General features: G+C 33.7%; 2 protein-coding genes across 3 annotated transcripts in view; both read left to right on the top strand.

Annotated features, from left to right (window-relative positions):
• The window catches only part of Pfrx (6-phosphofructo-2-kinase/fructose-2,6-biphosphatase), a 48,486-nt gene extending 33,891 nt beyond the window's left edge, over positions 1–14,595 (top strand). For both annotated transcript variants that reach the window (XM_075302875.1, XM_075302874.1), the window contains exon 2: positions 10,688–14,595. In XM_075302875.1, the coding sequence (XP_075158990.1) occupies positions 11,402–13,714 (2,313 nt within the window). In that variant the 5' untranslated portion in view covers positions 10,688–11,401 and the 3' untranslated portion in view covers positions 13,715–14,595. The remainder of the gene's footprint in view (positions 1–10,687) is intronic.
• Positions 1–26,390, top strand: part of LOC142232154 (uncharacterized) — a 68,384-nt gene that overhangs the window by 36,543 nt on the left and 5,451 nt on the right. The window contains exons 2-5 of the mRNA XM_075302873.1: positions 17,203–17,548; positions 17,610–17,686; positions 20,226–20,434; positions 21,106–26,223. Coding sequence (XP_075158988.1) covers positions 17,382–17,548; positions 17,610–17,686; positions 20,226–20,434; positions 21,106–26,223 — 5,571 coding nt within the window. The 5' untranslated portion in view covers positions 17,203–17,381. The remainder of the gene's footprint in view (positions 1–17,202; positions 17,549–17,609; positions 17,687–20,225; positions 20,435–21,105; positions 26,224–26,390) is intronic.

Here is a 26,390-nt window from a genome sequence, read left to right as displayed (position 1 = left end):
TGGAACGCCGTTCGGACTCGGCTATAAAAAGTAGGTACCTTGTCATTGAGCTTAACATGGAATCGGGCAGCACTCAGTGATAAGAGAGAATTCCACCAATGTGGTATCACAATGGAATAGACTGAATAGACTAAGTGAGTCTGATACATCGAGCTGCCACCTAACGTAACCTAACCTTGGGGTATATGAAGCGATTTTTTTGAGTGTGTATGTGGATCTAAATGTAATCTTCTTAAAATATAAAACAATTTTATTTATACTCACAAATATCTTTTATCTACACTATTAAAACATATTTGCTTAAAAAGTGCGATGGTATTATTCGAGAAAGTTATCACGTTTCAATATCTATACCGATTAGAAATATATTCCACCGTAAAATGAGAAAATATTATCATAAATACAAATTATTTTGCTTGAAAATTGAATTTTTATCGTATATACACACAAAAAAAAGAAAAATAGAACATATGGATTTTCTATAAGATTTTGGATCCAATTGAGCGAGATGAGTATTTAAGGCGATTGCGTGAGAACAGTTTTACAAAGCTTTTAATCAGTTTTAATTTTTTATCCCCATACCGATATAGTCTATCCTCATATCATGTATTTAATGTTTCTGCGACCAACCGAATTGTAACTTATGTCTACAATAATGTATTTTTATACCCTCGACCCTAGGATGGGTCTATACTAACTTTGTAATCGAATGGTCTGAGACCCCATCAAGTATCAAGTGATGTCCAAGCTATTGGCTTGAACCTTTGCACAAATAGATGTTATTGAAGTAGGTCGGATGGTATTGCAAATGGGCTAAAATTTCGTACATGATGTAATATCTTCATTTATGATTTTAGCTTGAACTTAGTATCCGTCTTTAGCGAAAACTACTGTGCCTCGGTAGCGGGTTCAGCATCCAAAAGGGATCTTGCCATTGCTCATCTATGTACTAAATTTCCTTTAGACAAATTTTACATATTTTTAAATTATATTATCATAGGTAGAACATTTTGATAAAATTTCCTATAGACAGAAATATTTGATAAAATTTCCTATAGAAAGAACCTAAAAGCCCCGCAAAGCCCACAGATCAATGTAATAATTTTCCATGGTGATGTGTGTATATATCGACCCACGCTAACGTGTCACATAGTTAAATGTACACTCTTAAATTAACAATTTTAATAAATAAACAAATAATGTTTCAATGAATAAATATTTTTTGTTTTTTAAATTTTGTTTTTAATTTGCTAAACGAAACCTACAAAAAAATCACAAACCACAATTTTAGATATCCACGTGGAAAGAGGTTAAGTCTGTGTCGGTTTTTGTGCTATTTTTATATAAAAACAAAAATCTTCCCAAATTAGCATTTATGCCCCTTTGGCATTCTATACCTCCTGTATTGTAATCCACACATTGATTAGAAACGAATCTACACGGATGAAAAAGACTGTTTTTCATATGTTTGGCTATAAACATTATATGTTTGGAACACAAATTTTTAAACACAATATTTTTGAGTGCAAGCATATAATGTTCATAAACTAGCATAACATGTTTGGGACATATATGTTAATATGTTAGAACATATTATGTTTGGGACATAAAATGTTTGTAAATATAAAATGTTTGGATGCAAACATATATTAATTTAGAAATAGCCTATAAACATATATGTGTTTAGTAGCTTGGAGCGATATTGAATTAAGTTGGTGGTTGTTGCTTGTTATTACAAAATTAACATTTTATTTTTCCTTGGGCAATTGATCAGCTACTTCTTTGATCCTTACAAACTGTGTGGTCCGCTGTTCGAATCCCCGTCCGGCAAAAGGTAAAATTAAAAAAAAAAAATCATACAATTGAATAATTTCTTCTACAATGTTTGTATTACAGAAAAAGGTGCTAAGAAGTGAGAAAAATGTATGGGGCAGAAACAAAATTTTGAGCATTCAGGTCGAAAACCTCTGTTGTTAGCACCTATATTACCTGTTTATTTTCATAATTCGTTATGATTGTAAATATATAAATAAATAAATAAAATTTTGAGAACAATATTGTTTGGGAGAATTTTTTTAAGCATATAATATTTTTGGGTGCAAAATGCTTCCAAACATATTATATGTTCACATAATAACATATTGTTTTTTGGAAGACAACATTATTGAATTTGGATGCAAAAATACAAAATGTTTGAAACTTAGACTACCCAAACATATATTGTTTAGACTAATATGCTTTCAAACATATTATATATTGGAAGAGATCAAACATATAAATGTTTGGGCAATACCCAAAAATGTATATGCTTGAAGCAAAATATGTTTGGGAGTATATGTTACAGAAGCGATTTTTTGTGAGCGTGTATATATAAACACTAAATGAGTTGCATTTACCATCATCGACAGCAGCATTATCGGCATGTTCTCTGTCAGTGGTCAGGTACCCACAGTGGATAAGGATCAATAAATTTAAAAAAAAACCTGTTATAAATTCAGGGCAAAATTTGTAAAGTGAATTTATAATTTCTATTTACTTGGATCCAATCCATTTTAACCTTCCCTTATGAATGTTGGTATTGATTCCGAGCCAAAATTCGGCTCCTTTAAAATAAAGACATTTTTAGTGACCTAACTGGCTTTAAATCTACACTGAAAAAAACCAACCAGTAAGAAAACTTTTGGCTAATTTTAGAAAAATTTAACAAAACAGTATTACAAACGCTGACATCATGCCGATATCACAAAACTAAATATTTTTCTACAAATTCAAGAAAATTTATTTGACATAATTAATTTTTTTCACTTGTTAAAGAAAATTTTGTAGTTCGAAGTAGAGGTGTGCACGTGACACGAAATTGTCATGACTCACGAAAATGTTCGTGACTTGCGTGTGAGTCGTGAGTTACGATGAGGGCAACGGCGTGAGTGTGATTAACCAACCAAATGTCGTGCGTGAGTGTGATTCATGAAATTATTATCTTCGTGAGCGTGCGTGAGTAATGAATTTCGTAAAAACACACTCACGAAAATAATCTCGCTTACGAACATAAAATGCTTAGGAGTTGAATCCATTTATAATGTTTGTGATATCCTAGGTGTTTAGAGTTTTATAACACTGTCAATTTTAATCACACTCATGTTTTCAGTCAGATTCTGTAGGTAAATTACTCATGAAATTATTCGTGATTCACGAGGTTTTTCGTGAGTCACGACATTTTTCGTGAGTCACGATATTTTTCGTGAGTCGCAACATTTAAAAGATTTTCGAGCGTGAGTGTGCGTGAATACAACTTTTTTCGTGAGCGTGCGTGAGCGTGAGTCCTACAAAAAAATATCGCGCGTGAGTGTGTGTGAATAAGATTTCTCCGTCGTGAGTGTGCGTGAGCGTGAGCAACATATTACTCACGTGCACACCTCTAGTTCGAAGGAAAAAATTGAAGTTCAAAATTGCAAGAATGTCTAGTGCCATACGAAGTTCAAGATGGGCACATTTCTAGTAAAATTTACAAATTTAAAGAAATAATGAACTATTTTGCGAAAATTTAGTAAATCTTTATGCTTCATTTGTGTATAATTTTTTCCCCCGTTTTCTAGTTCATTTAACTAACGTACGTAAAAAATTATTAGAGTAAAGGAAACTTTCTCCAAACATAACAATTCCATGAACTAAAATAAAGTTAAATTGGCTTTAGTCGATTCACTTTTTTTTCGAGTGTAGGATCAATAAAATTAAAATTAGGATACAGATCTTATTTATCGAATTTTCATCCTTTTTTCGCAGTATATTAATAAATCTATTCACGTACAAACAAATGCTAGTTTAAAGTAGAAAATGTTTTCTTAATTCCAAAAACCTTTAAACCAAAGATGGTAAATCCTCAAAATAAGTCTTAGACTATATTTAAAGCGTTTTTATCTTAAATCTAAAGACTCAATATTTCAGTTAATTTAAGGACCCTTTCTTGAACTCAAAAATGTGTTTCTTTATTTTAAGGAAAATTTACCTTAATTTAAAGACATACGACGGATGGACGGAAATTTCCAAAATTTGTGTCTAAAATTTAATAAAAAAAACAATTTTTTGAAGCAAAGATTACAAACTTTAATTTAACTAAAATAAAGAAATTGTCCTTAATATTTTGTAAATTGCGCATCCTAAAATTTAGGTTGCGTAATCATTAATAACACGTACATATTTGTTTCAGTGTAGGTAGCTTACACAAAGTGTTACTAATTCGATTTCGATTATGAAATAAATATGTACGAAATGAAATATCTTAAATCTAAAGACTCAATATTTCAGTTAATTTAAGGACCCTTGAACTCAAAAATGTGTTTCTTTATTTTAAGGAAAATTTACCTTAATTTAAAGACATACGACCGATGGACGGAAATTTCCAAAATTTGTGTCTAAAATTTAATAAAAAAAAACAATTTTTTGAAGCAAAGATAAACTTTAGATTGACTAAAATGTAATTATTTTAAAGAAATTTGTCCTTAATATTTTGTAAATTGCGCATCCTAAAATTTAGGTTGCGTAATCTTTAAAATAAATTTATCAATTGAAATAAAAATCACAATAAAATTAATTGTGTCAATTAATTTTTAAATTTGAACAATTAATTTTTTAATTGACTTTGGTGATTGATACTATCATTTCTGTAATTGAAGACATTTCAATTAAAAATTAATTGGATCAATTAATTTCGTGAGTGAAGACCAAAAATATTTTTTTTGTGTGCAATATAACAAACTTTTGCTTAACTATTGCCTATCTCTGTTACAAACGAGTTGAAAGTTGGTCGATTGTAATCTTCTGTTATATTGACCCATTCCCATACAATGGCTTTCTTCAGCACATCCTTACAAGAATAATTCTTTACTTTGGCCTCTAAAATGACCTATAGCAAATAGGACAAACACTGTGTGGATCAAATGAAATTTTGTTAGAAAGTCGTAGATATACGATCATAATGTTTGTGTACCCAAGGCTCCAAAGTCGCATCCAAAACGATTTCCCGATAGTAAACAATTCATGTCCACTACCTAATTGCTACCTTATTGCAATGTATATTTGTCTGGGGAAATAATGTCAAAAATATCAAGGGCAAATCCTTTGGATATGACGATACGTTTTTAGTGCAAACATTTTTATGACTCTGGGAGCCATGGATGCATTACTTGTGATATATAATGAAAATTATAAAAAAAAAACATTTTTTTTACATATGGTCATACTGTGCATTCTCCATTGCTATTTCGAGTTTGTACACTGCTTTGAACTTGATTAGCGGCGTTGGGATTTACATCTCTTGTTTGTCGACTGCGTCACCCATTTAACACGCCATTTACTGCGTGCCTGCGAAGCAGTAGTAATGACAGTCGCAGTCAACTAACTAGCTGCCGCCTGGCCATTCATTATGCCATAGGAGGGTCTCTTCCACGCACTTATAAAGTCTATCTGTAGTTTAGTTGGCAAACAAGCATTTCAGCGTCACCACATGCTGATTATTAAAGGCGAGATCGTCTGTCGTCACTGAAACTGGCATTGTCGGGTGTTTTGTAAATATATTCATAATTAAAATATAGGTCCAAGTGAGTGATCTCCACAGTGTAGAGCTAACATTGAGGGCTTTTTAAAATTTGCGTATTTACTTCAATAATGTCTTAACTCAAAACAATAATATTTTTAGAGGTTCAAAAATTTTTTAGAGGTTCAAGAGTGAATAAATTAAATTTGTAATAATAAAATTTTGTGTTGTACTCCCAAAAAAAATTATCGAACAACGAATGTGTGAAATAAATTTACAAAGTGGTAGAATGAAGTGTCGAGAAATTCAAATTACCTCGTAAATCCAAAGAAAAAAATGCATTCCTCCGGAATCAAATTTGAGACAAAAGAAATCCCCTTTATTTTCTTTAATAACAAATAAAACCGAATTTATAATAAGCGATTCAACGATTAACTCTAATCTCTGTTATTTGCTGTTTAGCGTCAAAAGAAAACTTTGCTTGTCCAAAATTTTCTAATGAACTTACTCTTTTGGTAAGCTCATGAGGAATATTAAAAGAAAAAACTTATTTTTTGCTTAAAACTTCATTTCAGAAAAAAAAAATTGTGTAGTGCATGCAGAGAAGGAATATGTTATCACCTCAAACATGTTTCAAGCTGGTTCATTTTTGTCATAACAAACATATACATATGCTCGCCGAATTCAAATACATACACAGAAAAAATATCACCAAAGTATTTCCAATTAAAAATTTAATTGAATTTAAAACAATATTCAATTAAAAATTTAATTGGTTCAACAAATGTTTTAATTGAAACAAAAATCAATTGCAACAATTAATTGTATCAATTATTTTTTTTTTAATTGCCTTTGGTGATTGATACAATCATTACTGTTATTGAAGATATTTTAATTAAAAATTAATTGGATCGAATCGATTAATTTTGTGATTGAAGACAAATAATATTTTTTTTCTGTGTTCCAGAAAATAACGACAAACGTGTTCCGTGTGAAAAAGTAACATTATGCTCTTGAAACAGATTTGAAGTGATCATATTCCATTTCTCCATGTATGTTTCGATATTTTCAACAAATTTGTCGATTCTAGAAAATGTTAAATGTTTATTAAAAATTTTCTAGTATTGGCTTTAATATTATAGACTTTGAGATACGACAAACTTGAAGTAAATAGGTATTATATGTTTTTAAATTTAGAGAGATAGTGTATAATTGTAGTGTGATATAGTATTATGATAACGATGATGATGGTGGTTGTATATTATGATGATATGGATGGAAAATAATATCAAAATATGGTAAATTGTGAAACTGATTTTTTGATACTATTGGGTACAATAAATGAAGAAATATTTATACGTGTAATTATAGCCCATTCACATTAGGCTTGAAATCTTCTAAAGGGGGTTTTGAAATCCATTGTTTTATAAGGCAAATGACAGTTGGAAATCTAATTACCCGAGTAAAACTTGAGAGATCTAATTTGATACGATTAGATATGAGTAGATCCGAAAAATGGTAATATCTAATCATATCAATTACTATGGAATAAGATCTGAGCAGATCTTATGGCCAATATTGGCCTAGATATGTCTTATATATAAATATATCTGTTTAAGTTAAAATGCCGTTTTATTAGCTTTTGTTCAATCATATTGTCATTTTCAAGTGTAATCCCGCCGTTAGGATATGTTTATACCTTTTCTGCCTTTCGGTACGAAAACAAGGACATTTTCTAACGTCAAATGTCATCAACCCCCGCCTTTCCTTTTGGTTCAAATTCTAAACCAGTGCCTTTTTATTTCTTTATAGTTTGTAGTAGAGACAATTCTCGGATAAAGAGCTGCAGGAACTCACAAGTGATAAGTAAAAAGCGACCCAGCTGTAAAATACAGACGAGCTTAGCAATTTTATCTTGAATCGCGAATTCGTATTATAAGATTCTTCTTTCTCAAAATGGCCGATCAAGAGAACCAAACGTCTACAGGTCCAGCCTCCTTTGGGGCTCGGAGCCGCGTGGTCACGCGCACCTCCGACCATCGTTGACTCAGATGGCTCAAAAGGATTAACAGCCTACGAAAGTGGGCGCGACTCTGCATACCAAACTGGGATTACGCGTCATTCCTATACGTCCTTTGCTTCACTATCTTCTGGACTCTTGTGTGGATATTCCGTCGTGCCTGAACCGTTCGGGAGTCCCCCAGCTTCGACAGCCGAATCATCAGACCCAACTGAGAGAGGTCACTCCAACACAACTCGCAGCGATAAGCGTCGCCCAAAGGGACGCAATAACTCGGGGGCTAGCGCTTTACACGAACAGAGGGACTGTAATAACATACGAAGAGTTCGAAGCACAACTAGAGATCAGAACGCCCCCGCAGTCCCCCCGACCTCATTCGACATCACATCCTGTTTGACCTCACCCCCATGACATACGTCAGAAACGTCACTACTGAAGTCAGGGATGTGACATAGTTAACAACCCCAGTCGACTTCCAGACGGAAAAGTAATAGCAGTTCCTGTCGACGTATTCCTGCTTTATCAGTGTGATGGCAAGATACCCGGCTTAGACATACCTGCCAATTTCGACTACCATCTTATGGACATAGACTGGATCGCAGTCCCCTTTTCGGCGGACATGGTGACAAGCAAGCACAATACCGAATACCTGATGTCCTTCCTCACCACAGAGTATACCTTTGGTACAGTCAACGTGTCTTACAAATACCACACGAACGATGGTTCTAACGTAGCGGGGACCTTTGTAACTATGCCCATGTCCAATTTGGTCCACGTTCCCGGAGTAAAGAATGCGGTGATAGTTTTAATGGACTGCACTACCGACTCAGCCCCAGACTTCATTGTCGTAAATAGAAGAAATGTACCCGTATACTCCCAAGGAAGAAGAAATGGGAACGCGCCCCTCCCGCTTCGTTAAGGACAATATGGGGAGATAGATATAAGACCAGCCACATAGAGGAGATTCAGATCAGTCTGTAACGCATGGACGGAGATATGCAGCAAGCTCGCTGTGGGCACTTCTTGTTCCACCGCTACCACCCTCATCGCTGAACTATCCCAGGGCATGAGGCCCGGCATGGCCCTACACGGGCATAATAAGCTATTGACTTATGACTACCAGTTTCCCCTGGGTGGCGCTTAGTATCTAACGTTGGAACAAGGGGCTGATAGCATACCTATGAGCCCGGGATCCCCCTATCTCCTGTGTCCCATGGACAACTACCTAGAGGACCCAAATGCCCTTGCGAACGTCAGGAAATATATAGATGGCTTTATCTTGGCAGTATATTCTCCCTACCACCTTCCCGCTACATGCCTCGCTGCTGTGACCTGTACCAACACAGACTACCTGTCACACCACACCACGGAGCCTCGTCCACACTATAGCTTCATGGCCGTCCAGTACAATATATCTCCAGCATCCAGTTTAAGGCGGATAGCCATTCATTTGGGCCTTATTGAAAGGGGGCAAAACAAAATCCACTTTACGAACCCCCCGGGTATGGTTGCTTGGCTTCATATGTTGTCACTAGCACAAGCTGCTCAGCGACATATCCACTCGAGACTGGGCAGGCTATAACAACGCACATGTTTTTTTCGACAGAAAAGACGAGCTAAAGACGATAAAACGAGCGGTATTGGGTGACTTAATACGCCATGTCGATGTAGCCGCCCTCTACAAATCTTGGAATACCCCAGGCAGGTCAATAAGTTACTATTAGGGCTATATAAACCCATTCAATTCCAGAACATGGGGATCTCATTCTCCTGTCCCCTCTCACCTCACCCTACAATGGCTCCAGAAGTTGCAACTAGAGAGGCTTCCTTCTACCCCTCTAAAAGTCTCAATGGTCACAGTATTGGGAATGACGCGCCACGCTCTAAAGGTCTCGGAATCGAAGATTGACATGTTTATTTCCATGATATCGTTATCAACCGCTGAAAAACACCCTATCATGCTCGACCTTACATAGAAGAAGCCGGACCCCGTCTGCACATCCTGGATAGAACAATACTCATACCTTAGCTTATATGTATCTTCCGCATGCGCCCTCTCGGATAGAGGTCTATGTGAAACCACCACGCCCACAGAGGCCTTTTGAGGGTCTCATTCAACCATGAAATGGATACTCGAACCCTATACATACTGGACTCTAGCCCATGTACAGTTGTATCTTGTTATGATCCTTAATCGCACTGAGACGGATGACCTCCCGCATAGCCACACTCGGCTTCTCTCACTGGTGGTGGAATCACCCCTCACGACTCAGCCCAAAGAATCAAACACTTTTTATTTACAAACAAAAAAATACCTTATTCAAAGCCAACACTTTCAGAACGAGGGTTACGATGACAACCCTAGCCGCCCTCCCTACCTTGGTCGCGAAGTTTTTCCCTTCCTTTTGCACGACCCCATTACATAACCCCAGCCACACACTTATCCGTTTACATCACAACCCCATATTAGGACGGACTTAGCAAATCAGCTTAGGAACAATTTGGAGATCTAGTCATATCTAATCATATCTAATTTTTACACGGGTAATGTGGGTTTTTGAAGTGTAATGTGAATGAGGTATTATAATGTTTATTTATTTATTAAACCCGCGAAGCTGGTGTTATTTGTTGTCATGCACCGAAAAAGCTGTCAATAATAATTATTCAAGTAGTATTTCAATTGAATATTCAATGTAATTGAATTACTTATTTTTTTTTTGGTGAGGTGGTGATTGACTTTCTAAATTTAATAGGATAAATTTATTTCATGAATATAGCCTGAATTAGATATACATACATATTTTTAACTTTATGGCTCACTTCAGGTTACTTTGTAGTAAAAGTCATCTATTTTTTTTTTTTGTATAACAATCAGATGTGACCATCGAATTTGCTCAACTGTGAAAGGGTGTTTCTCCGATTTGTATACTCCTAGAATTGGTCTCAATAGAATAAGTTTTCTTTAGATCCATTTATACCAATGCAAAGGTCAACAGCTTAAAAACAAAACAAACATGCGGCAATCATATTTTTCTCTTAATGTTCTTCTCCCGAAAGCGATCGATAGTCTAAAAATTACTCTCCACTCTAAAAATATACTTTTCCTTTTTTCCCCTTTTTAAATCTATTTACAGAAAGCAACCAAAAATATTTCTTTGCTTTTGCAAAAACTACAAAAGAGAGAGAAATGACAATAATTTCTAAATAGCCTTTCAAAAAAAAAACTGCCCAAATAATCATCTTTATCTTCCTGGGCTGCGAACGAGCGCTGTGATAACTAAACAAACACTTAAAACTACTTTTTTACTTCCAAATACACAGGGTGTCACAATTCATACTTTCTGAAACAGGGCTGGAAACTTGTCTTTTTCCATCGGTTTGGTGCTTCTATATGTATGGATGATTGTGCGTGAGAGACGAAACGGCCGAACGAAATTACTTTTATTAATTTAAAAACAAACCTAGGTGTCACAACAATTAATTGTTTGTAAAAGACAGGGTGACACCCATTCATTGTTTCTGGCTTTTTTTTAATGTACAAGGATTTGTGTCTGAGAGACAATCGGCTGGACTGATTTTTAATCTCGGAATTTGTACTCTCTCAAAGCCAAACTAGAGAAAGAAAGGGAGAGAGACGTGATTATAAATTGCAGTGATATACATGTATACGTTAAGGATTTAAAATAAGATATCTAGATAATTTGTATGTTAAATTGTGTTTGTGTAAGGAAAACGTCTTGTCTTTTTGCGATTCATTCTAAAGTCGAGCTATCTTCCAAATCTCTTGAGATTTGTATTTTCAATTAGGTTTTCTTTCTATCTTGGTTCGTTGAGGCAAAACATTATATATGAATAATATTAAAAAAAATAATGCAAATGCATCATCTTCATCATCATCATTTCCATCATCATCATCATCATCATCACAACCACTAACATCTTCGCATTCACAATCATCATCACCGTATCATTTATTATCATCCGTTTCATCTTCAACAACTTTGCCCATCCCTATAACTGCATCTGAAAACGACTACGATTTGTCACCATCAAATACACCGCTTAATAATGCCTTTCCCTCCTTATCCTCAACTTTAGCTTCGTCCGTTTCGCCATATTCCTTATACTCCACATCCTGTCCGCCACCAACCACTGGGAATATCCTACATGTATCACATGAACCGCAACTGATACCGTTGGTTGGTACCTCACCAACCCCACCCCCTACGCCGCCTCATTCTCAAGGAACTTCAGCCAATTCATCCAACTCCACATCACCCATTGGCCATACATCATCCAATAGCCCAGATCCTTGTTGTTCCGCCCCAAATTTGGATCAGATCAAGCGGAAGCTAAAAAATCAAGAATCACAAACTCAATTGAGCCTCTTGAACTCATTATTACTTTCCTCTGCAGCAAACGCCGCTGTGCTCAAGCAATTTGCTCAATCATCGCTAATACGTTCGGTGACAGCTACTAGCATTATGGATATGCCCTATAGCACTTCACCTTCCCTTCGTGTGCGCACCACATCGCTTAACCAGCTCAAGAAGACCGCCGATCTGGCCATAGAGAATGAGCTACATGTATGTCCAAGTGAAATGCCTGATGAATTGCGCAAGCTTTTGCCCCCCACTTCAGAGACGGTTATGACCAAACCATTTCCCATACGTGGTGAGAGGGCCCTATCTGATGTTGCTACACCCCATGTTATTGCCATGGTTGGTTTACCGGCCCGTGGAAAAACTTTCATATCAAAGAAATTGGCTCGTTATCTAAATTGGATTGGAATCTGTACTAGGGTCTTCAATTTGGGTGAATATCGCCGTCATGCGACCACCGCTTATAAATCGCATGAGTTCTTTAGGGCCGACAACGAGGAAGCAATGGCAATTCGCAATCGTTGTGCTAATCAGGCTTTGCAGGATTCCTGTGAATGGTTATTAAGTGGCCAAGGAAGTGTGGCTGTTTTCGATGCCACCAACTCAACATATGAACGTCGTCAACTCATCTACGATATCGTAGTAAAACATCATGGATTCCGTTTATTTTTTGTTGAATCAATTTGTGATGATCCACAGATCATAGAACAGAATATCAAAGAGGTCAAGGTTAGTTCTCCCGACTATATTAACATGAATACGGACTTGGTGGTAAGAGATTTTCTACAGCGTATCGAACACTATGAAGAACGCTACCAGACCATAGATGAGGACAAGGAATCCCATTTGAGTTTTATGAAGGTAATGAACGCCGGTAAAAAAGTTGTGGTGTATAACAATGAAGGTCATGTGGAATCACGTATTGTCTACTATTTGATGAATATTCATATCACTCCTAGAACCATATATCTAACACGTCATGGTGAATCGGAGCATAATCTTAAGGGTCTAATTGGTGGAGATTCAAATTTAAGTGAACGTGGTCGTTTATATGGCAAAGCATTGGCGTCCTATATAGATCAACAGCAAATCGAGGGTTTACGTGTCTGGACATCATGGATGAAGCGGGCCATACAAACGGTAGCCGATGTCAAGGCACCCCAAGAGCGTTGGAAGGCTCTAAATGAAATCGATGCAGGTCATTGTGAGGAAATGACATACGAGCAGATAAAAGAACGTTTTCCAGAAGAATTTAAAGCTCGAGATCAAAATAAATTTGCCTACCGTTATCCACGTGGTGAGAGTTATGAGGATTTAGTAGCCCGATTAGAGCCAGTCATCATGGAATTGGAACGCCAGGGGAATGTCTTGGTTGTATCTCATCAAGCTGTATTACGTTGTCTTTTTGCATATTTCCTCGATAAATCTGCCGATGAATTGCCCTATTTGTATGTACCATTGCATACGGTTATAAAACTTACACCCGTTGCCTATGGCTGTAAAGTGGAACACATAAAGTTACCCATAGATGCTGTGGATACACATCGACCTAAACCCAAAATACCAGGCGATGTATCATTGGGTCTTGATGGCTTAAGCGGTGAATTGGTTGCCCCAGATGGTGTTGGTAAGGTGTTGATTGTGGGCGATGATGTTTCGAAGGCATCTAACGGTGGAGGAGGATGTGGTGGTGTCCTGGGAAATGGTCTTGGCAATACCACCAATATCAAACGTACTACAGATGATGATGGTAATGCCAATATCATAATAAATCAGTGACACAACCGACATCAATGAGTTTTATTGAAACGAGGACTGCTGACTCAGTACAATTGGAATAATTTCAATACCTTGTGAACTTGCAAAATAACTTTAAAACAATAGTAATACATTGAGATAAAATCTTGGAATGGTTACATTTTCTTCCTCGTTCAACAAAAAATATACATATAATGCAAAAAAAAAAAAAACTTAATAAAAAATACTAAGATAAAAAGAATTTGAATGCAATAACAGGGTGCTGCTCTCCATTGTTTTTCATATATCATACTGTTCCCAAAAGAGAACACTTTTAAATAAACAAGAGAGTTCTAAAATCATACATATCTCATATTCCCATTCATTTTATCACAAACCACCATTAATTATGACTGAATAGTTGTTCACAATAGACAAACAAAGAGAGCAAGCGGGAGTGATTACACAAAAAAAAGAACTTAAGCACAGATACTTATCACAAGTTTTGTTATTAAAATGTATCTCAAACACAATTATTTTAAAAATATGTAAAAGTGAAATAAAAAACAAATAAATGATTAAATTTTATAATTATTTGTCTTGATATTCAATGAAAAAGAAGAAAGATAAGACTTTTACGACTGATATGATGATGTACTAAGCAGATATTTTTGTAAATTATTTAATATTTGAATTTTTTAACGCGTATACTTCTATATATTTTATACATTATTATTATTATTATTTTTTTTTTCAAACAACAAATTTGTAATAGATTAATTACCCTTTTTATATATGAAATATTTTGTTCTTAAATAAAAAAATTTGAAACAACAACATGGCTTAAGAACACTCTTCCACAGTTTGTCAAATGTATTTAATAAAACCCCAAATGAATAAATGTCATATGCTTAAAAATTAAATTATTAACTTGTTTTCTTAATATTGAAGTTTTCAGATTATAAGACTAAATCATAAATCTTAAAGAGGAAATTAAATTGCCACAGTTTTCCATCATTTGTACAACATAATAAAATCTATCAAACTACTTTTATACAGAATTACATAATTGACAGATTCAATTTGATACGATTAAATAAGAGAATATCCGAAAATCCGAATGGTAAGATCTAATCACATCTATCTACTAGGTAATATTGGCTTGGATCTTAGATATAGTTATATCTATCCTTATTTAGTTGGATCTGATTTTGTCATATATGGACTTCTACATAATTCTCTCTCATCATATCGGCATATATCCACGGTTGCCACTCGATCCATAAATAATCTATAAACATTTGGAGAAAACTTTACCAAAAAAACAAATCATATTTTTCAAAAATTTTTTCTATAGAAAATTTAGTCTAAGTTTTAATTCTATAGGATATTTTGTGTTTAAAACCATGCGTTGATTAAAATACCACTGTAGCTTAATAATTTAATCCAAATTTTATTTCTATAGAAAAATTTATCAAAATTTTATTTATATAAAAAAATTTTTTTGCCAAAATTCATTTCTATAGAAAATTTTCTATAGATATCTTGTGTTTAAAACCATGCATTAATTAAAATACCACTGAGGAAAAATATTTATACAGATAGTTTTGTCAAAATTTTATTTCTATAGAAAATGTTGTAAACGTTTATTATAGAAAAATCCGAATGGTAAGATCTAATTACATCTAATTACTAGGGAATATTGGCCTGGATCTAATATCTTAGATATATATCTATCCTTATATAATTGGATCTGATTTCGTCATATATGGACTTATACATAATTCTATCCATAAATAATCTATAAACATTTGGAGAAAACTTAAACAACAAACAAATTATATTTTGCAAAAAAATATTTCTATAGAAAATTTGGTCAAAATTTTACTTCTATAGGATATTTTGTGTTTAAAACCATGCGTTTATTAAACTACCACTGTAGATTAACCAACAGAGAAAAAATATTTCTACAGAGAGTTTTGTCAAAATTTTATCTATAGAAAATTTTATCAAAATTTTATTTTTTTGAAAATTTTATTTCTATAAATAAATTTTGACAAAATTTTATTTCTATAGAAAATTTTGTAAAAAAATTTTATTTCTATAGAAAATTTGTCAAAATTTTAATTCTGTACAAAACTTTGTCAAAATTTTATTTCTATAGAAAAATTTGTCAAAATTTTATTTCTATAGAAAATTTTGTCAAAATTTTATTTCTATAGAAAATTTTGTCAAAATTTTATTTCTATAGAAAAATGTTGTCAACATTTTATTTCTATAGAAAATTTTGTCAAAATTGTATTTCTATAAACAATTTTGTCAAAATTTTATTTCTACAGAAAATTTTGTCAAAATTGTATTTCTGTAAACAACTTTGTCAAAACTTTATTTCTATAGAAAATTTTTTAAAATTTTTATTTCTATAGAAAATTTTGTCAAAATGTTATTTCTATAGAAAATTTTGTCAAAATTTTATTTCTATAAACAATTTTGTCAAAATTTTGTTTCTATAGAAAATTTTGTCAAAATTTTATTCATATAGGCAATTTTGTCAAAACTTTATTTCTATAGAAAATTTTGTCAAAATTTTATTTCCATAGAAAATTTTGTCAAAATTTTATTTCTATAAAAAATTTTGTCAATTTTATTTCTATAGAAAAGTTTGTCAAAATTTTATTTCTATAGAAAATTTTGTCAAAATTTTATTTCTATAGAAAATTTGTGAAACACCTCTTAGTTGGAGAGGAATATTCTGCAAAATCTACCAAAGCATCAAGAATTCTACCAATCTACGAACAGTAAAAAATCTACCATTTTTGGTAGAATTCGACAGACTGTGGCAACCGCGGGTATATCTGCTTAGATCTAAACGGCGCAATTTTAAGACTTAATTTAATAAATTATAACCTAGTTCTCTATAAAGTATTGCAAATTTATTTTCGTGAATGGAGACGAAATTTGTGTGTTGGGGACTTGGAGAGTTGGTGGAGATTTTCCAGAAATTTGAGAATTTTTGTGGGGAATTTTCGAAGACTGTTCAGTATTAAATCAGGTTTAGAGTTATGTTTTATATGGAATTCTTTCTTCTACATGAGCATATTCCTTTACTTTTTTTTCTAAAACTTGTCAAAAATGTAATTGGGGATTTTTGTGGGAAATTTCAATTTAAATTAGAGACTTTTTGTGGACAAGAGTCAGGAAAATACTGGCAACACTGGTTTGGATCCTCAATTTGTGATTGAATTTTACATGTGTTTGTCATATTCTATTTTTTGGATTCTTTGGAATGCTTTAGAAGTTTCCCCTATCTTCTAAACCCCTAAGCGCTGAGAGACTGCAGTCTTAAGTTCTTGAATTTGACAATCAACCACTTCTTTTTGGACATATTGGTAAGAACAGCAAAGAAATTTTTATATAAAGTAAACCATAAAAAAATACCCGATGGAACGTTGTAAAACATGCTGGCACTAGAAAAGGTTCTATAAAAATTTTAATAAAACACAATATTATTGACTATTATTCAATTACAGCTTTAAAAACAAAAAATCATGAAATGTCCCAACAGATCTATCATCATGAAGCATGCAAAACAATTTGCATTTAAACCGAAACGACAGCAAAGAAACTGAAAATTACGGAGACTCTACAGAATATGTCAATTTGCCTTTTATTCACGAAGTAAATCCAAAAGCCAAATATCAATACCAAGATGTCGGAGGATCAAGCTTATAAAGACGGTGATATTGTATGGGTAAAGTTAGGAAATAACTGGTGGCCAGGTGAAGTAATTGATGCCCATAGACATCCAGATGGCGTAGTTACTAGCACCAAGCGAAAACTTTATTGTATTGTTAAATTCTTCAATGAGGATGCATAGTAAGTACAGATTTATTTTTTCAATCAATGTGGATATATTGAAAGCCTATTTCTTTTCCAGCGAATACGTAAGCAATGTGAAGCAAATCTATCCGTTTCAAAGTCCAAAGAAGGAAGAATTTCTGAAGAAAGGATTATGTGAGTAGTATTTATAGTTTGTAGTAGTCCCAACATTACCACCCAAAATTGTTTCAATTAAAATTCTAAATAATTTTAATTCGTTACTGCAAGGTTAGCTAACCAACTTTTAAACCGCTGTAGGGAAATATCTGTAATCTTGCTGATATACTCATATGACAGTTAACCATTAAATGCACAGCATCACCGATTCCTCCGGAAAAATTTATATTATGCAAAATTGTAGAAAAAGGAAATCTGCATACCAGAGAACTGCAACCGGTGGCTTTTTTTCGTATTGCAATCTTACCCACAAAATGTCGGTGGCAGTGAGTAAGACACCAATTACCATGCGATCTTTTACATTGATACAAATGCGAGAATAAAAACACCAATAATATATAACAATGTTCGTATGCAGTGTCTTGCATTCATAAACCAATCGACATCGTAACAACGCTCGGTAAACAAAAAACGAGGTTGGCACTTAAGTGTGATTGCACTCAACAACAACAATTACTAGCAGTTGGCAGGGATGGAAAATACAATTTTTATGAAAGTACAAAAAAGGTATTTTTTGAGCGGAAAGGTACTTTTTACTAAATTTCAACAAAAATTTCACTGGAAAATTATTGTCAAGAGACTAAATTTTAAAGAAAATAAAATGTTGACAAAATTTTCTATATAAATAAAATTTTGCAAAAATTTTCTATAGAAATAACATTTTGCAAAAAAAATCTGTAGAAAAAAAAAGTTTCAAAATTTTTTCTATATAAATAAAATTTTGCAAAAATTTTCTATAGAAATAAAATTTGTACAAAATTTTCAATTGAAATAAATTTTTGACAAAATTTTCTATAAAAATAAAATTTTGCAAAAATTCTATATAGAAATAAAATTTTGACATTTTTTACCGAAATAAAAAATCGATAATATAGAATCACATTCTTTTTTCGACTAAAACATTCTTGAAGTTCAATAAAACCCGGGTTTTGACTACGTCTTTTACAAAATCGAGATTTTCTTCCCACATTAACATGTTTGTTTTGCCATATTTGTAAAAGACTATTAGCAAATAAGGTTGATAAAGACTTTCTCAAAATATTAAAATATTTTGTCAAAGCTATTGTACCATAAATCTGATATCGACTCAAAAATGTCTACACAAAAGGTACTAAATCATTCGCGGGGGTACTACGGTACTGACCGGTGTGAAAAAGTATTGAAAAAAGTACTATAGTACTGCATTTTCCATCCCTGGCAGTTGGCATTAGCTCAAGAGAATTGAGAGTAATAAATAAGAGAATACCAAACTGCTGAGATATGGGTAACCAATTTGTGTGATTGCTTTACTACGGTGTTTTCGAGAGACCAACACTCATACTAACAAACACCGACAGTCGTCGGTTGCATTGGATATTGGTGGTTGAATTTTTTTACCAATTGGTGTTTTAAGATTGCAAATGTTGGTGTTTACTAAATACACTGGTCGGTTGCGGTAGATCGCAGCCGTTCTCTGCTGCATACCGCATTTTTTTTTTAATTATAATTTTTTTTCATAAAAGTAGTATAGTTGTATCTTAAAAAATACAGTGCGTATTAACCTAAGTTTTTATTTACAAATAAACAACTTGATTTAAGTAGAGAATAGAGATATTTTTACACTACACAGTTTTTTATCGACATTTTTTTCAAATCTAGTAAATATTATTTAACTTCAAATTTGTCGTAGTTTTTTTTTTTTAATTTTTGGTCAAAATTTGATTTATAATTTTGACTGCATATTACTTAGAAGTATGTACTACAAATCATATTTTTAAAAATAGCTGCAAAGCCTATTTTAAAAAATAGCGTTATGATGTTTTACATGCAATAAACTTGATTTCATAGAACTCGGTCAAAATTTTAAGAATTTTTTCTGGTTGTATCTTAAAAGATAAAATGCGTAATTTTCAGTTTATTAAGTTCTTGCACTACTGCACAGTATAGTACTCACTCTTTTGTTACAGCTTTCTTGCACAAGTATGGTGTAAGATCTCTGTAGTAGGATTATGTATTCAATGTTAACGATGAATCGCACCGTTAAGAACATTGGCGGTTTAAAATCAGCGGTGTTGTTTTCGGGACAGATAACGAGCGCAACTGCCTTAAATGGTCTTAAATTGAAGGGAATTTTATATTGGTTGAAAATATCCCCATTTTCTCTTCCGGCTATGTGTATTTCTTTTAAATTAGCAAACAATTTTCAAGTTCGCAAACTGTTTTGTCAAGCGCAACGCAGCATAAACAGTTCTCAATGATTACTTGCAGAATGACCGAAACGTTAGTGCGATAGGATTTTTCAAAATCGGTATTTCCCTAGAGACCATACCCTAACACACTTTTGTGATTCGAAATTTCAGTTTTGATTTTAATTGAATCTTTGAATTGGTGAGATCCATGTATAAGTAAACCTGTATTATTGTAGGTCCCCAGTGACCCTTTACCCAACCCTATCGATTGTTTTCATTACATTTTGACTAATTAATCAATATTCTTTTATTAAAAACTTTTTATTTAGCTTTGTATAAAAATGGCAATAAGTTCATGGAAAAATTTCCCGAGGATGTTGAAATCGCTGAGCGATTAACACGCCAAAAACCTCAATCAATATATATAAACGATCGTCCAGATAGCATAGTCAAAGCAATTTTGGGCCAACCGTTAATTTCATCTGGTGATGATGGATATTGTGGGACTGTCGAATACCGAGAGAAACGTAGAAGCTGTGTAAGTATATAGTAAAAGTTTCAGTTAATTATGTATCCCTTGGACTGTTCTTATATTACTGACGTATATTATTTTGAATCTTCCACTATATATTTATAGCAAATGCACTGAGTTTGTAGCGCATCGAAATATTAGTCTGAAAAATTATCGGATTAAATCTACTTTAGTACAAGTTGTCTGATTGGTGCATTCTATTATTTGCATATTTAGAGACCTTAAAAGCCCGATTTAGAATTAATCTAAAAGAATCCAAAGACAATCTTCGACTTTTCTGATTATTATAAATCCGCTTTGGACGAACGTACATTTTTTATGAGTTATGTGAACTTTAGCTACTTTTACTCTCATAAATAACCCCTAATAACATAACATGATGTTCATGATTTCCATAAAAATAGTGTCGTGGGTGGAAAAATTACTCTATCATCCAAAGTTCAGATTTTCATTAAAAGGCGATTATTGGAATTTATTTAACGCCAAAAGTTGAATTTGGCGGTTGATATTCAAAAATATAGTTTTTATTTTATAATTTTATGATTCGACTGAATATTTTCCTTAAGATCTTACTAACATCGTGCTGAGCCATCTCATATACACATATGTATAAAAGAGCTATATCGTAGGACTGACTTAATAAAATAATACACCTCACGTTTTCTTCTCTCTTTTAGGAATCCGTAACGAAGATAATAAATCTAACACCATCTAAAACGGCATCACCGATAAAACCAATCAGAATAGAGCAATCTATAGGAGCATCATCATTGCGTACTCCAACAAATACAATAAATAAGAACACGAAAAATATCACCATATCACCGAGAGTATCATTAAGTGGAGATTCTTCATCCAATCGTAACAGTAATAATAATAATAATAACTATCGTTGCAATTTATGTGATTTTACCAGTGTACGACAAAATGTAATGATTTTACATCGTAAAATGCACAGTAACAGAAATGGACCATCGACAATCACATCAAAGTCGAACACTACTTCTCCGAATAATACAAAAAATAATAACCACTCTAACAATATTGAAAGCAATACCAAAGTAAATAAAACCTTAGTAACAAAAAATCCCCCTGATGCCTTGATGATTCCTGCTAGAACTGATAGGAGGTCGACAATATCTCCGAAAACACTACCATCAATTTCATCCTCGACAACAGTCGAAACAGTTGTTGGACACTCAAATTTATCGAAGAGTACATCATCTCCATCCACAATCGTAGCGTCTGATGCGTCTTGTAATGAAGTAGATAATTCATTTGGAACTTTAAACGAATCACTGTCATCGAGACGATCAATGCGTAATACCAGAACAGCGACTGTGTCTACACCATCTACCTCATCTAATAAAGTAAATGATTCCCCTGCATCACAGGTCATTATAGATCTCCAAGAAGTTAAACCTATACAAAAAATACCCAAAAAGAGAGATTTTGCCAATTTAAATATACACCAGGAACCTGCAACTGTTCCCGAGTTAGACGCACAAGAAATACAATTGTCATCGATGGTAGAGTTGTCTGAAGATCAAACGTCTGAGGTGTTGAAAGAAGATGTAGAACAAATACGAAATATGTTATTGGCCGATTGGAGTGATGAAGATGAGTCGCCAGAACAAGAGCATGATCAAAATAAGAATGAAACAAAAATAAAGGATGCAGAAGAGAAGAGAAGCGAAGAACGACCCATAACAGTTTGCTCCAATCCCACAGTCACATCTACTCCTTCCAGCAGCACAAAAAATGCTCATAACAAAACGGGTCGTATTCGGAATATACCTAAGAAAGATCGCAGAGATGTTATATTACATGATTTTAGTGCTGACGTATCGGTTATTGAACCACCACAAGAGGAATCGTCTCAAAATGTCCTTGTGCATTTGGATACTTCAAACTCATCTGCAGTGGAGATAGTAGAAGATCAGGGTGTACCAATTATTACCATAAACGATGATGATGAATGTGAGAAGACAAAGGTCAAGCCAAAAACTAGCAAAAAGAATGGAGAATCATCGCGACATAGCAATCTAGAAAATGTCGTGCCAAATGACAAATCAGCGGCGGAGACAATTTTGTCTTGTTTTGATTTTCAAGATGATGAAGACGATGATGACATTGATACACCAACAGCAGTAGCTTCATCAATAGCACACTTTAAAAAGAAGTATTTGTCAACGGAAAGAAACCTTAATCAAATTCCTAGTGATGGGGCTGCAGTTGTTGACAGCAAATCTAGTAAGACAAAACAGGAAGAAAGAGCTAAAAAGGATCGGGAACTAGAAGCTGAAATAGAAACTTTGCTAAATTCAACTCAACCACCTCCTACGGAATCGATATTACCATCTGGAAATCGCTTTGAAGATTGTATATCTGTAAAAGATTTACCCATAAAAGAACGTAGCAAACGTATATTTAAGTCACGCAATAGATCACGGGCGGAAATAAAACTAAGTACGGAGTCCCTAACGAACTCTATGTCCACTGATGAAAGTTTAACCAAAGACATATCGTTGTCGGAGGAGGTGATAAAAACGAAGAGAGTCTCGATAGAAAGTCCAAAGGAAAAAGAAACAAACGATTGCAAAGTGTCTTTGAACTCTTCCCGGGAATTTCTTAAAACATCACCAAAAGTAATAGCAGACCAAGAGCCAAACAATAAAGGACTTTTAATTCCGGATATTTTTCAAAAACATTTTAAAACTTCAGACGAACTTTCGCAATCTAGTGCAATGAAAATTATGAATGAAGTTGAAAAGGCCACTATTCAAGCATTAACTGAGCTTGCCAGCGTTGAAGAAGATCCAGATGATGATGATGATAAGGATATTGAAAGTTTGGACCATCAAAAACTAAATAATGAAACGCCATCATCAATTCCATCTCTTGACGAAGAAATTCCTTCGAACAAGAAAAATTCTTTCACAACGAAAACTCCCGATGCCAATAAAACACCTTCCGATATGACTACTTCAAAAACCCTTCAAGGCGACTCGAACTTGGAAGAAAATAAAGAAAAATCTAGCATAACAAATGAGAATAAATTAGGTTTGGAAAATAAAAACGAGCTTACCAATGCGAAAGATCATGACAATTCGGAAGAAGAACAACATACGACCAAAATACTTGATGTGAACAATGTTACTACCGATGTAGTCGATGTCATCAATGATTTAAATGATGGAACAATATCTATTGTACATGGAAACAAATCAGCTGAAACGTCCGATGGTAATGTGGATGAATCAATGCGAACTGAAGACATAATTATTATACACGAAGAAGAAAATCATAAAAGTGAAGATGAGAATGGTAAAGAAACTAGCCCAGCAGAGGAGTTGTCTGAAAAACCATCTATAGAAGAAAATATTTCTGAACCTATAGAAACAAAAAACGTTGACGAATTATCAAGAAGCAATGAGTTAGAAACTGTAGATATAAACTGTTCCAAAGATGTAACAGCTGTAGACACTGAATCTTCCGTCGATGGGGAAAATATTGCCGTTTTAGCAGCCCCAGAGGATTTCATAAGCCATCGTATTGTCACCACATCGCCTGTAGATGAAAATAGTTCGATGGGAGCTTCGGATACCGGGGCAGAGTTCGGATCTCCAACTTCTATGCTAAGTGAAGAACGTTTACCAGCATTTCCATTCAGCCGCAATGGGACACCTCATCCAGAATTCGAAGCCACAGAAAACGAACAAAAAGAGGGGACATTGAAAATATCTTCGGATGAAACAAGGAGAACCAATATCAAATCACCTAGTCAGTTATTACCAGAAGAAGAAACACTTCCAGATGAATCTTCAAATGGAAAACAAACCACAAAGAATAAGATTTCCATTAGGAGAATTGACAACGGCTCATTGAAAGAAATAGAAAAGAAATCCCAAACAATTTTATCCGCTGAGACTGATGTTTTAGAATCCCAGAATAGTTTTGCTTCACCACCATCTGATAAATCCTTACGACATAGACGTCATCGCCAAACTGTGAAAACTTCAAGACGAATCATAAGAGATGCATTAAAGAATTCTGTATCGAAAAATAATAACGGGGATAGTAAAATCAATGCTATGATGTGTGAGGATCAGAAGTCAAATGAAATTGAGGATAAAGATAAGGAAAAGGGGACTCTCGAAATCTTAAAGCCCGAATCAGACTCAATGGAGGATAGTAAATCATCGAATAATTTAGAAATGGTTACGGTAGGAGATGAAATTAAAATTGATGTTTTGTTAAGTAAAGATGGTGATGATATAACCGGAGAATTAACCACTGAAAATATAACAACCAAAAATGATATACAAATTACTACAGCTGATAATGAGGAAACACAAACAACAACAGTTGATGATGTGGACACAAAAATTACCACAATTACTGATGCTCAACCAAGTGAAGACACTTCAATAATGGCTATAAAATCTGTGAAGAATATTTTAAGCACAGATCATAATATAAAGCATTTAGATAGTAACATTTCAAACCCCAGTGAGACAACCAGAAATGGATCTGTTGAGGATAACATTGCGCAAAATAATCTAAATGACCCAAAGCAGGACAGTGAATCAACTGAGAAAACCGCAGAAAAATGTAGCAATGTTAGCGAAGAGATTGTTTCTAAAGGAGAATCTGAGAATAACGATACAGAGGAAATAAATGAAAAGGAAATTTGTTCTGAGAGTAATCAGCAGAGTGAAGAGGGTGAAAAAGAAACAATTACGACAGTAATTGAAAATACTAAAATCCAGAAAAAACGACCAGGGGAAACAATATCTTTTGTCAAGTTAAAACAACGAAAACAACAAATTGAAGAAGATAATATCAGCAATAAAGTAGAGAAAGAAAACTGTAAAAATCAATCATTGACCCTTAAATCCAATATTAGTGAAGAAAGTAAGATCATCCAATCAGCAATATACACTGAAAAGAGTGTAGATGATGAATGTAATAAAGAAACTGAATCAAAAATATGCTCAGTTTCTCCAGACCAAAATGCAAATTCCCCAGATGGTGATATTGAAGAAAAATGTAAATCTCCTCTAATGTTAATGGGTGAATCTTTGGTGATGCATGAAAATCCAGATGAAGAGTGTAAAACCTCTAATTCATCACCTCCATTGAATGTACAGAATCCTCCAGAAGAAAAAACAACACCAGACATTCAGGAAAGAGTTGGCGGAGAAGAAGATTTTAGTGATGAAACAAATAATAGACAACCCCGCAATGATATATCAAATCATGTGGTTGACACACAATCACACATATTAAAGGGTGTTAAGGACGGCAACGAAGTTGGTGCAAAAAATACACAAATACCAACAGAAAATGCAGACATCACATTGACTTACAAATCTTCAGATAATAGTCATGTAGCATTTGATAAGTCTTCTAAGGAAAATATTAAAGATACCATAAATATCGATGAAGAAAATGAAAAAGCGCATAAAATCATTGATACAACAGGGATTAACTCAGGTGAAACACAAGCTACAATATCAAAAGTGAAGACGAAAATATTTAACAGAAAGACACCCATTACACGCCGCCAAACAATATGCTTTGATGATTTTGAAGATGCATCAACTCTAACAAATCTAACAACACCGAAAAAAAGAACCTCTGAACGTAAAATGACCATGCCAGACATGGCTAGACCTTCTAATTTAAGAACTGAAAGTCCATTTGATAGCAAAAGAAAATTAAAATCTCAACGGCGTTCATCATTTGTGCAAGATGAAAATGAGTTATATCTACAAAAAATGGATGAAATGGTGAGTTCATTATGAGCATAAGAAACAACTAAAAATAATCATACATATATACAATTTATTTGTTACATCTCTCTTTTAATAATTAAAACTGTGCAATAAATTTTTATATTTGCGTTGCGTTATAAAACATCGTGCTGGTAATTTTTCGAAATGTATTCTCCATCAAA

The sequence above is a fragment of the Haematobia irritans genome, chromosome 3 (assembly GCF_050003625.1).
Source record: "Haematobia irritans isolate KBUSLIRL chromosome 3, ASM5000362v1, whole genome shotgun sequence".
Taxonomy (NCBI): Eukaryota; Metazoa; Arthropoda; class Insecta; order Diptera; family Muscidae; genus Haematobia; species Haematobia irritans.
Note: the sequence above shows the minus strand (reverse complement) of the source record. Positions and strands in the feature narration are given on the sequence as shown.